Here is a 14,074-nt window from a genome sequence, read left to right on the forward strand (position 1 = left end):
TGGACTACTACTCAGCCATAAAAAAAGAACGACAATTTTGCCATTTGCAGCAACATGGATGGACTTAGTATTATTTGAAATGAAATAAGTCAGACACAGAAAAGCAAAAATTGCATGATATTACTTATATGCGGGATCCAAAAAATACAACAAACCAGTGAATGTAACAATAAAGCAGCAGACTCACAGCTGTAGAGAATAAACTAGTGGTTACCAGTGGGCAGAGAGAAAAGGGAGGAGGGGCAACATAAAAGCAGGGGACCAAGAGGTAAAAACTATTAGGTATAAGATAAGCTACCAAAAAAATGAAATATGCTACAAGCATATACTGTACAATATGGGACATACAGCCAGAATTTTATAACTATAAATGGATCATGTTGTGAATTGCTATATTATACATTTATAACTTCCGTATTACTGTACATCAATTATACTTCAATAAAAAGAAACCATACCGTGTTAAACCAGAATTTTACAATTGGTGCATGATAAAAGGCATAAAACTTTCGTGTGATTGGAAGCTTTTTTGATTTTATTTGTATCTCCATTTCATTCTTCCCTTCATTCTTGTCCAATAGTCTTACTTCTTTAAATACTTCCTAAAATAAAAATAACATTATGGTACATTTTCTCACAATAAATTTACATTTACTTTAAATTTTTTTCCCTCCTTACCATGGGAATCTCTTCTGCTATGTTTTGAAAGTTGTTTTCACTATCTTCCATTGTCATTTGATGAGCATCTTGAGATTGTGGAATATGAGACATTTCAGCTTTAGTTTTATATTCTAACATTAATATGGCAGGTGGAACTAAAATGCTTAGTATGACCTAAAAATTTTAGAAACAGATAAGTTCACATTTTAAAACTAATGACTTTCAAGAACATAATAAAAGCAATAAAAAGCTATAAAAATCCTGGTTATTAGTTAGCCATTTTGCCCCTGGTAGTATAGGGGAAAAAAAACTTCACTTTTCACTTATATATAGAGGCCCAAGTTGAATTGCTTTAAGGAATAACAAATCATTTTAGTATTACAAGAGTAATATAGACTTGTCCCATTAAAGAATCAGATTACAATTTGTTCAGAGAATACATTTTTGTTATAAATAAAATTCAAGTCTTATGAAATTGCTATGTGCTTAATTTTACCCTAAATCTCTCTGCAAGTGTTCCATGTCATAACGTGATTACTCAAGTTATATCCTATAAACAAAAAGGTTTATTTCTAAACTGGTATGTATTATTTGCAAAATCTTAAAAGCACAAAGAAATTATAATTGTGTAGCAAGGTTTCTATGATAACTGTAATATCAAGGTTAATCTTTCACCATTATTTTTAAGGTATGATTAGTATTTATTATCCACTTATAATGGTCCGTGATTAAACTTCTTGCATGATCTCTGCCTTCCATATTTCTGTGCCTTATTTAAGACACAACAAAAAGGAAAGTTTAAAGCAAAATCTCTCACTATAATGAAACTGAGAGTACCAGTTAATATTTTACCCAAATTTTTAACCATGAAAACCAAGCAGATCTAATATATGTGAAGTAAAAATTAAAAGTAACAGATTATTAAGTTAGTAGATATGGGCCAGGATCTAGAATTTTAGAATCTAGGAATCATCTTTTCATAAAACAGCAACTTTTTTTATGGCTGCACAGGGCTCTACAAATGCCAACACTCCCATTCCCATTGGTTGCAACCATGCACCTGACTCAAACTGGGAAAATAATCATTATACACCACATCTGAAAAGAATTCAGAGTGAAGGAGGAAAAAGGAGGCCATTTAATGCCACTTACAATAAAATGCCAACACAACAATTCTTACTGCCCTTACATTTTACTATACTGGTGGGCTAATTCCTCTGTTCTTTTTATCTAATCACATACTTAATATTAAATTATTTCCAAAGTATACCTTGTACCAGGAATTTTTCCTCATATTCAGCCTTCCCATCCACATATCAGATAACAACATCTGCGTACACGTGTGAGCTACAAAAGGTCTAAGTCTTGAAGAAACTGCTAACTTAAGACAGGTAGAATTACTCCAATTTTTCAGTTCATAAGTGAGCAATTTCATAGCCATGGTTTCATCTTGTCTGAAGGATTGTTCCAGTAATTCAACTGCCAGTTGACCAAAATCACTATCAAAAGATAAAAGGCAAAATATATTCAAATTACCAAATTGCAGTTTTAAACCATTATCTTCAGGGTCATTCATAACATGTTCCAATTTTTAACATTTTCAGACACACTTGGGGAATTGTGAGGCATAAGAATAGCCCTATGTTTTGAGATATCCACTACTCTATGGAAATTGCAAAGTATTAAAATATGTCACATCAGGAACAAGACTGAAAATGTGACTCCAGAGCACATTCCCCTGGTCATAAAAATAAACCTACAGACTCATAGGAAACTAAAACTGACAATGTTCAGACGCTCTATTCAAAAAGTCTCTATATAATATTTCAAATAGTAGAAAAGGTTGGTACTCAATAGAGAAAAAGATGTATGCAGGTCAGGAAGCATCAGTTAGAACTGGACATGGAACAACAGACTGGTTTCAAACAGGAAAAGAAGTACGTCAACGCTGTATATTGTCACCCTGCTTATTTAACTTATATGCAGAGTACATCATGAGAAACGCTGGGCTGGAAGAAGCACAAGCTGGAATCAAGATTGCCGGGAGAAATATCAATAACCTCAGATATGCAGATGACACCACACTTATGGCAGAAAGTGAAGAGGAACTAAAAAGCCTCTTGATGAAAGAGGAGAGTGAAAAAGTTGGCTTAAAGCTCAACATTCAGAAAACGAAGATCATGGCATCTGGTCCCATCACTTCACGGGAAATAGATGGGAAAACAGTGGAAACAGTGTCAGACTTCATTTTTTTGGGCTCCAAAATCACTGCAGATGGTGACTGCAGCCATGAAATTAAAAGACGCTTATTCCTTGGAAGAAAAGTTATGACCAACCTAGACAGCATATCCAAAAGCAGAGATATTACTTTGCCTACTAAGGTCCGTCTAGTCAAGGCTATGGTTTTTTCAGTGGTCATGTATGGATGTGAGAGTTGGACTGTGAAGAAAGCTGAGCGCTGAAGAATTGATGCTTTTGAACTGTGGTGTTGGAGAAGACTCTTAAGAGTCCCTTGGATTGCAAGGAGATCCAACCAGTCCATTCTAAGGGAGATCAGCCCTGGTTGTTCTTTGGAAGGAATGATGCTAAAGCTGAAACTCCAATACTCTGGCCACCTCATGAGAAGAGTTAACTCATTGGAAAAGACTCTGATGCTGGGAGGGATTGGGAGCAGGAGGAAAAGCGGACGACAGAGAATGAGATGGCTGGATGGCATCACGGACTCGATGGACATGAGTCCAAGTGAACTCCGGGAGTTGGTGATGGACAGGGAGGCCTGGCGTGCTGCGATTCATGGGTCGCAGAGTTGGACACAACTGAGCGACTCAACTGAACTGAACTGATGGACTAACCAACCTAGTATGAAAAATATCCTAATCTTCAATCCCTGGTGAGTTGATCATAGGATCTGTTTTAGCTGTTTTCATAACTCCTATTCTCTTCCAAAGGGAGTCCATTTGCAGGGAGGGAGGTCCTATTCTCTATTATAAAGCTCTCTATCAATACAAACTACTGTTCTAGCTTAATATTCCATTACTCCCCTAAGTAAACTGTAAAACTTCTGGGAATTGTTTCAGTCTTCTACACATGTAGCTCCACCATATGAAATGCCTTTCCAGTTGAACTAATTTCCTTAGAAAACAGCTTAAACTTACCTTCCTTCCTTACTCTACCACTTCAAATGGAAATTTACCTAATTTAATTGCTATTCAGTTCAGTTCAGTTCAGTTCAGTCGCTCAGTCGTGTCTGACTCTTTGCGACCCCATGAATCGCAGCACGCCAGGCCTCCCTGTCCATCACCAACTCCCGGAGTTCACTCAGACTCATGTCCATCGAGTCCGTGATGCCATCCAGCCATCTCATCCTCGGTCGTCCCATTCTCCTCCTGCCCCCAATCCCTCCCAGCATCAGAGTCTTTTCCAATGAGTCAACTCTTCTCATGAGGTGGCCAAAATACTGGAGTTTCAGCTTCAGCATCATTCCTTCCAAAGAAATCCCAGGGTTGATCTCCTTCAGAATGGACTGGTTGGATCTCCTTGCAGTCCAAGGGACTCTCAAGAGTCTTCTCCAACACCACATGTGCAACTAATTAGTAAACTGACATCTGGCATTTCTTTCTTGCTGAAATATTTAACTCTTGAATTATAAATGATATAATAACCTCTTTTTTACATGCCTAGGTCTCTGAATTTTTATAAAATAGACTTAAATATTTAGAAAGTGGATTTCTCCTAATTTTACCAACAAAATTATATATACACATACCCAATTAGTGCATGGCACTATAATCTCCACTTAAACCCCATCTATATTTTTAAAATGTTTCAAATGATAAAACTTACTTGGAATATTGTTTCAATTCCTCTGAAGTATCATCTACAAGGTCACTCTGCTTTGCTTCATATGCCATTGAACGATAGATCTTACAGGCAACTAATGCTTTAGCCATTGATTCTTCACCATGCTGCCATAAAAAACGGGCCATAACCTGCCTCTTCATGAGGCAAGCCCAAATTAATAGTTCATTAAGTGGATAAGGAAAGCGCTTGGTTTCTGGATCATCAATATCTACAATTTCATCTTTGGTTCTTTTCTTCTTTCCTTCTTCCACAGCTGTATCAATCTTCAGGAGGAAATAAATATTACAAGACTCATGAAAATAAGGCCATATGACACTCATGTGAAAATTTTAATAAAATGACGTTTATTTGATTTTTCATATAAATGTACAAATGAAAATAAATTTTATATATTTGATTTTTATTACAATTCAAATTCATTTTATAGAAATGTTATTCCCCAAAAATGTCTTTGTAAAAGTTTTCCAAGATGAGAGAAAGGGCCTCAATATTTCCACTAACATCTGATAAAACACAGTTCTAATGAAAGAAAAGTTTGGTACCACCTTTGTCTTGCATGCCGTTAATCAAGTAAATATGGAATAAAAGAAGGCAGTTAAGCACGGACCAAAATATCTAAAACTTTTGATTATCATAGGTAAATATAAAAACTTAATAGAAGTATTATCTCATATTATTTTTTGGTATATAGGAAAATGAAAAATTGAGGATATAATACTATACCTAAAAACAAAAGATAATTCTTACTAAAACAAGTAACTTTTTTATTTCATAATACCAAGTAACTTAAAAAGAATAAAATCCAAAAGCCAGAACAGGTAATATTTAAACAAAAATACCTTTGGTCGGTAGGGCTGTGCTGTTTTAATGAAATGATTATGCCTCGTTTTTTCCTTTTTATCTGCTCTATTGCCAAAAGATTCCTGACTCTTTCGCAACTGAGGAGTGCTGCTGGAGGTATTTCGGCCAGACCTCTGAAAGCAAAAGTTTATTAGTTTTTACAGATTTAAATACGCTGTTATGCTATGAAAATTAAAAATCTATTTTTACATATATATGTATATATAAATGTGTGTATACACACACCAAAAAAACCCCACAAAACCCAACATGATTTCTTTAGGATTTCAATTACAAAATATTTCTAAGTACTCTTAGTTGAAAATCTTGTTTTTAAGACAATTCTGTCAATACTTTTACCATTCTAATGAGTTAGTTTTTATAAGCTCATTTTAAAGCACATGTATATCACTTCCCCCAAATAATACATACCCGATTATTTCCACCAAGACTGTTATATATTAATCGAAAACGTTTCCGAGTGTAGGTGCATCTATAGGTCCCTCCCATAAGATATTCAATAACAAGTCCTATATCAATTAGAGAGATCTTATATCCCGGAGGAAGATTCCCCTGGAAACAAAACATTAATTTTAAAAAGGCAAAATTGTATTTCTCATTGTTTCCAAGCCATGCCTAGCAATGTGTCTATTACTCTCCAAAATAACAAATATTTACTTGCTACAGAAAGCTGGAGTTGCCAGCAGCTACCTTTACAGACTGGTTCCGAATAGGAAAAGGAGTACGTCAAGGCTGTATATCGTCATCCTGCTTATTTAACTTATATGCAGAGTACATCATGAGAAACGCTGGACTGGAAGAAACACAAGGTGGAATCAAGATTGCCGGGAGAAATATCAATAACCTCAGATATGCAGATGACACCACCCTGATGGCAGAAAGTGAACAGGAACTAAAAAGCCTCTTGATGAAAGTGAAAGAGGAGAGTGAAAAAGTTGGCTTAAAGCTCAACATTCAGAAAACGAAGATCATGGCATCTGGTCCCATCACTTCACGGGAAATAGATGGGGAAACAGTGGAAACAGTGTCAGACTTTATTTTTGGGGGCTCCAAAATCACTGCAGATGGTGACTGCAGCCATGAAATTAAAAGACGCTTATTCCTTGGAAGAAAAGTTATGACCAACCTAGACAGCATATTCAAAAGTAGAGACATTACTTTGCCGACTAAGGTCCGTCTAGTCAAGGCTATGGTTTTTCCAGTAGTCATGTATGGATGTGAGAGTTGGACTGTGAAGAAGGCTGAGCGCCAAAGAATTGATGGTTTTGAACTGTGGTGTTGGAGAAGACTCTTGAGAGTCCCTTGGACTGCGACGAGATCCAACCAGTCCATCCTGAAGGAGATCAATCCTGGGATTTCTTTGGAAGGAATGATGCTAAAGCTGAAACTCCAATACTTTGGCCACCTCATGAGAAGAGTTGACTCACTGGAAAAGCTTTGATGCTGGGAGGGATTGGGGGCAGGAGGGGAAGGGGACGACAGAGGATGAGATGGCTGGATGGCATCACGGACTCGATGGACATGAGTCCGAGTGAACTCCGGGAGTTGGTGATGGACAGGGAGGCCTGGCGTGCTGCGATTCATGGGGTCGCAAAGAGTCGGACACGACTGAGCAACTGAACTGAACCTTTACAGAAAAGAGTGACTTGCTTCTGTTTCCTTTTGTAAGAAAAAGGATTCTGAAGTTTGAGGTCCCAACAGTGTGGCTCAGGACAAGAGTATGATTTACAGTAGGAAGATAATTTGATCTCTCCACTCTACTAATACTTCACACAGAGGCAAAGAAAGCTCTAAGTGCCAAGTATTCCATCTCACCATGGCACATAAGTTGTATTCTCCTGCAAAAATAATGCTATAAATGTTTTCAGTTGGGACCATGAATACTTCTTACTATTTTTAAACCAAAATTATATTGGCTATATTATAGATTACACGAATTTGTATAGCCTTGACTAAAATTCAACTACCACTTACAACAATGTTCACAGCTAAGACATCTTTTTAGGGCATCAATTAACAAATTGGAACATAAGCCATTTTTGAGTTTGGAAAGACTGTTTCAGAAAGCACTATTGGTGAATTTCATTAAATAATCTTAGAAGGGTTTAATCATCAGTTAATTTATATATTAACCAATTCTTCCCTACTATAGTCAACATTCTTTCATTCCCCTAATTGTAATTTTATTAACTTAGTACTTTTTAAAATGCTTATACTTTTTATATTTTAGCTACACCTGTGAAGTTTCTAAGTAGATGTCTATGTTCTTTAGGTCACCGATTTTAAAAGTAATAAAAACATATTTTCACCTTAAATACAAGATTTTTATTTTTATTTTATCTTAAGCAATCTCAAAATATGTTTTATGACTGAAGATGACATGTATGATAGATACTTCAGTTTGTTTTTTTAAAATCTGACAAATACCCTTATGTTGTGAATTCACTTGAACAGGAAATATTTAAATAAAGAAAAACAGGAATTTCCCTGGTAGTCCAGGGTTAAGAATCTGCCTTGCAATGCAGGGGATGCAGTTCAGTCCCTCATCAGGGTATTAAGATCCTTCACGCCACAGAGCAACTAAGTCCGCATGCCACAATTAGAGTCTACTTGCCACAATGAAATATCCCTCACAGTGCAAAGAAGATGGCACATGGTTCAACTAAGACCCAACAGAGCCAAACAAATAAATATTTTCAGTAAATTAATTAAGGAAAATAATGTGAATTACCTAAAAAAAAGATAATCAAATTTTCAAACTATACAAACAGCTCTTATAAAACTTTTTTTGAATCAGAATATACTCAAGTTACTGCTTGTACTTTAGGATTTTTCACTTATGGAAGTACAAAAATTGGGCTAATTACTAGTCATCAATGTGAAAGTAGTTAACACAACAAATCTCATATGTGAGATTTCCAGAATTAACTATAGCTCTGCTAAACCACCTAAGTAAATAAATCACAATGCAAATGTGTTTAAGAAATTCTTGGATTGAAAGTCTCCCCATTACTCAGGCTTTCTGGGGAGAATAAAAAAGAAGCTTTAATGACTTAAACAAACAAAATTACTGTAAAATGTCCAGAACAGGAAAATCCATAGAGAGGACAAGGAGATTAACCCTTATGGCAGAAAGTGAAGAGGAACTAAAAAGCCTCTTGATGAAAGTGAAAGAGGAGAGTGAAAAAGTTGGCTCAAAGCTCAACATTCAGAAAACGAAGATCATGGCATCTGGTCCCATCGCTTCCTGGGAAACAGATGAGAAAACAGTGTCAGACTTTATTTTGGGGGGCTCCAAAATCACTGCAGATGGTGACTGCAGCCATGAAATTAAAAGACGCTTACTCCTTGGAAGAAAAGTTATGACCAACCTAGATAGCATATTCAAAAGCAGAGACATTACTTTGCCAACAAAGGTCCAACTAGTCAAGGCTATGGTTTTTCCAGTGGTCATGTATGGATGTGAGAGTTGGACTGTGAAGAAAGCTGAGCGCTGAAGAACTGATGCTTTTGAACTGTGGTGTTGGAGAAGACTCTTGAGAGTCCCTTGGACTGCAACGAGATCCAACCAGTCCATTCTGAAGGAGATCAGTCCTAGGTGCTCTTTGGAAGGACTGATGCTAAAGCTGAAACTCCAGTACTTTGGCCACCTGAAAGACTCTGATGCTGGGAGGGATTGGGGGCAGGAGGAGAAGGGGATGACAGAGGATGAGATGGCTGGATGGCATCACTGACTCGATGGACATGAGTCTGGGTAAACTCCGGGAGTTGGTGATAGACAGGGAGGCCTGGCGTGCTGCAATTCATGGGGTCGCAAAGAGTCGGACACGACTGAGCAACTGAACTGAACTGAACTGAGGGTGAAGTCAAGTAGGAGTAAGGAGTAAAGAAGAACAGGAATGAGGAGAGACTGCTAATAGATATGAAGTTACTTTAGGGGACTACTGCAAATACTCTAAAACTGTGGTAAAGGTGACACTACCCTGAAGACAGAAACGTCACTGAACTATACACTTTAAGTGGATGAATTTTATGGTATGTGAAACACATTTCAATAAAACTATAAAGATAAGTATGTGGGGAAAAATGAATTAAAGTAAAACATTTTAAGTGAAGTTAAAAGTTCTTTCTATGAAATGTCAGTTCCATTAGATATGTTATACAACACAGAAAATGACACTTCTAAACAGTTTTCAACCGTTTAATGGCACACTCACACTTATTAGCAAGTAAAGAATTTTGGAAAGTAAGCATTTTCATGCAGAAGCTTTAAAAATAATTCAATTAACTAAATACAAGTACTTTTTCATCAATAAAATAAAACCATTGGACATCAATAGTTTACATTGTTATAAATTTTAAAAATAAATGTTTAAAACTATTAACTCACAGAGAATCCAGTAGAAGAAAAGAGAAATATCAGTGTATCAAATTTAGTCACCACAGAATGGCTTTAGATCATATGACAGCGTTACATATGCAATTACTACCAATACTGAATATAAATGGGGGAGAGGGAGAAAGAGGAGAGCTGGCGGCAATAGGCAGGGGTGGGGTGGAGTGAGGGGACGGAGGATGAAGGACATAGGGAGAAAGATAGCACTTTCAGCCTTTTTATTGGCAAATCTGCCATTGAAGATCACCAGTGTTTCTCTCAATGTCTTTATTCAACCCTTTAAATGTCCAGGGAACAAATTTCTTCTGAACACAGAGAAAGAAGATACATCCTATCAATGATCATCTTTTATGGACAAATGAGCCTCATGAAGTTCATCATACTCTATCCTGGATGACCAGAGGCTCAGGTCTTAATTTCATAAACTTTATTTTTCTTGATTTCTAATATAGTATGTTCTCTACACCTGTATTATCACAAATTTATCTCATTTTATTTTGATCTTAAAAAAAGTGATCTTATTGCTGATTTTGAGATGTACAGAAATGTTTTTAGAAACAAATTAAGTATAAATGATTTTAAAACAACACTTTTCGGAAACAAAAATAATCTCTTACCTGCTTGACATCTCGAACAAGATGAAATAGCATTGGATTAGTTGGGCCTTGTTTCTTTAAAGAGAAAAAAATCAAAGCAAACTATTATTTTTCTTCTAAAATAAGTTTTTTCTTGTTACTTATAGGACTTTTGTTGTTACACAAATTACACTGTTTCTGAGTTATAGAAATTCTGTTCATAAAATGGAACAAAGAAAAAGATATACCCATTTCACACTGTCATTTACCTTAAACAGGATATATAATTTCTTATGTTCTTACATTTATTTATGCAAAAACACAAAAGCTTTTGTTTTCTAACAGTCATGCAAACACTGCAAGCTTCAAAATTATATGTTAAATTTAATTTATATTTCACTGATAGTAGAAGCACACATTCTCTTTCCTCTTGTTAAAATGTCCATCTCTGTTTCTGTTATTAATCATCAAGTTTCAGCAATATATTAAATATTTTGGGTAAGAAACCTTTAACATTTATATATGCTGTCTTTTCCCTATTATCTTAATTCTATTAAATGAAATATTACAGCAGACTAAACAAGTTTCATTTTTACATAATCTTATTTTGAGGGTATCCTATATTTTGAAAAAATACCCACTATTATCTCTCTCATCAAGACTGAGATGAAAGAGCCAAAAATATATTCTTCTAAACTTTTCTGAAGTGCCCTCATCTATATAAAATTTACTGCAATTAATTCCATGCAGCATAAATCAAGAGACTTACTGTCAATATTTTAAATCTGGTGTTTAAAAGAAATATCAAATGAAAAGTTTCTCCTACCAAATTTTTCAAATGAAAATTTTCTGTGTTATAGTTAATTTTTTATGAGGTTGTTAGTAATCAATTCAAACTACTTTTCCATTTTTATATAATAGGACCCTGATACCAAAAAGTTTGAGAACCACTGCTTTATCATGGTATATATAATCCCTGAAACTTTAAATAATTTTATCAATAATTGATGTGGAAAGGTAACTATTATCTTAATAATTTTGAGTTATATTATTAAAACATTACTTGCCTTGCTAATTGGATCAATTTGTATTTTTACTGTTTTATACTTGCTTTACATTTCAGGAATAAACCTTACTTCAGCACAATGAATAATCCATTTAATATTACATCTGTTCTCTAGAGACAGTAGAATGCCAACAAAGTTCAATTTGACTGTGTTAGACACTATTAAAGGAAAAAAATGGGGGGAAAAAGGATATAATCCCTACTCAAAGGAAATTTAAGGTCCACAGTAGAAGATAAAATTGTACTTAACAAACCATTAATTGGGGTTTACTGTACCAATGCCTTGGCATTTGAAATAAGTTTAAACAAAGAATAAAATCCAGCAACTGGGTAAGTAGTTTGGAAGAAAAATGCAGACCAGCACTGTGTAAATAGCAAACACTTTCTAAAAAATAGTAGATAGATGATGTAGCTGAAACAGCCACTCTATAGGAAGATGGGAGGTAGGAATTGAAAGGCTGAGTGACCGAAATAGCTGAGGCAAAATTTCAAAAGCCGGAGAGCTTTGAAAATTAGTCTAAAGGGCTGAGTACTATTCTATACATATCAAGGAGCCATCAAAAAATTTTTAACTGGGAAAGCTATGATAAAATATGTGACTATAAGAATATTTGGGTTAAAGATTTGAAGATAGACAAAGAGATTAGATTACTGAAGTAGTAAAGGCTAGAAATGATTGAATAGTACAAAGACATTAAGAATGCAAAGGTAGAGATAAAGAGGTACAAACTGATGAATAAAGGGAAACAGCTTAGCCGAGAAGTCAAAGTTAGACAGCTAGGATTTGGTCATAGTACTCCTCAAGTACTATTGGTAACGAAAAATTTTAAGAGTAGTAGTTATTTACCTCTGAATGTTAGTGACATTAAATTTGAAACATAATGAGAAAAGCTTTGTAAAGGGAATAATTAGTTTTCAGGAGCTCTTTAAAAGGAAAAAATGAAAAACGGTATGTAAGCTAACAGTAGATATCACAAGGTCAAAATCATAAATAGAAACAACAAAAAGGAGACATGAAAAAAGCAATGTGTAATTTCTCCATTAGTCAAAGGAAAACAAATTTGGTTAACAAATGACCACCAAGAAACAGAAGAAATACAATGGCTCTATGATTAGAAAGCTGATCTTATAAGTTTTAAAAGGGGGATGAGGTGAAAGAAAGGGTTGTTAACACTGCATCTCTTTCCTATGTAGCTATGGTAACAGAGGAGGTCTCCAGAAACAGGGAAAGGGTCTCAGACTGTCATAAACAATCTATACAAAGACTGGGTATAATTTTTTCATGTAATCTAGCAAAATATTAAAGGTTTTATCAATAGGAGTGAATATATTCAAGTAAAATGACACTTTTCAAAGACGATAAAACTTAGTCCACAAAGAAATTTAACATAAACTTACAGTGTTGTAAAGTTCTTCCAGTCTAGGAATGGTAAGGAATTTATGCATGCTTACTCCATTTTCAATAAGAAGTTTTACAAATGCAACTCTATCCATTACAAGAGCATCAAGCATAGCTTGTTCCAAGGATCCAACCTAAAACAGCATCAAAATTAATAAATGTTTCACACATTCTGATTATACAAACAGTTCTAAATGCACGTCCTTAGGATTTACACATATTTATTCCTGAACAGATTTAAAACAAAATTAAAAAGATGCAAAATCTAGAAGGCTAGGACTTAACTATATAGGAAATAGATAAACAGACCTATCTATAGTAGTATTCCCAAAAAAACATTCTGCAGAAGATCAAGGGTTACAAGGGGGTGGAGGTATAAGAAAGAATCCATCATCAAATAAATTTGGGGGAAAACAGCTTAGAGCAATGATTTTTAGTGTTCAGGAAAGGTGTTTTTAGAGGAATCATTTTAATAATTAGGGGCCATAACTACATTTAGAGGACAGGGTCAAAAGACACCAGAAATCATGCAGTATGCCGTATAATCTCACTTATATCTCACACAACTTTTTATTATCCTCTTAGACTCTAACAAATGAAAAATCCAACAATTTTGCTTTACATATAAAGACAAAGTATTGTCACAGACTTTCTAAAAATACAACCACTGAATAAGTCAGACAAGATTATATTCAGTTTTCTTTAGAATTTTGAGAAACCATTCACCATTAGAGAAAAACCCCATCTCTAACAGCAGCACAACATGCAGCACTGTAGTTTAATACAACAAGTGTATCAGTGTTCATGGCACTCCCCTGATGGCTCAGATGGTAAAGAATCTGCCTGCAACGAGGAGATCCATGTTTGATCCCTGAGTCTGGAGACGAGAATGGCTACCCACTCCAGTATTCTTGCCTGGAGAATTCCATGGACAGAGGAGACTGGTGGGCTAAGGTCCATGGGGTTGCAAACAATCAGATACGTCTGAGTGACTAACAACTTTTCAACACTTGTAATTGTTTACAGACTCTTTTAGAGACTTCAACAGACTCTAAATCAAATACCCTAAAATTAATGGAGACACAAATAGAGAAATTTCACTAAAATCCATTAAAAACAGTATTAGTATATTTAATACTATTGTTATATTAATATCTTGATAATATCCTATTGCTTTTGTATATTTTAAAATACTTTGGTTATCATATAATAAAAGAAACTCTGTGATGAAAATCAATACCAAATCATTAGCTTTT

At 35.0% G+C, this 14,074-nt stretch overlaps 1 protein-coding gene across 1 annotated transcript in view; it reads right to left on the bottom strand.

Moving 5' to 3' along the window:
* Positions 1-14,074, bottom strand: part of TRPM7 (transient receptor potential cation channel subfamily M member 7) — a 109,326-nt gene that overhangs the window by 47,310 nt on the left and 47,942 nt on the right. Inside the window, exons 12-19 of the mRNA XM_040226500.1 lie at positions 12,818-12,952; positions 10,396-10,449; positions 5,794-5,934; positions 5,361-5,495; positions 4,504-4,784; positions 1,931-2,159; positions 679-834; positions 459-602 (exon numbers count right to left, since the gene is read on the bottom strand). Coding sequence (XP_040082434.1) covers positions 459-602; positions 679-834; positions 1,931-2,159; positions 4,504-4,784; positions 5,361-5,495; positions 5,794-5,934; positions 10,396-10,449; positions 12,818-12,952 — 1,275 coding nt within the window. The remainder of the gene's footprint in view (positions 1-458; positions 603-678; positions 835-1,930; positions 2,160-4,503; positions 4,785-5,360; positions 5,496-5,793; positions 5,935-10,395; positions 10,450-12,817; positions 12,953-14,074) is intronic.

Source organism: Oryx dammah, unplaced genomic scaffold (assembly GCF_014754425.2).
Source record: "Oryx dammah isolate SB20612 unplaced genomic scaffold, SCBI_Odam_1.1 HiC_scaffold_26, whole genome shotgun sequence".
Classification (NCBI taxonomy): domain Eukaryota; kingdom Metazoa; phylum Chordata; class Mammalia; order Artiodactyla; family Bovidae; genus Oryx; species Oryx dammah.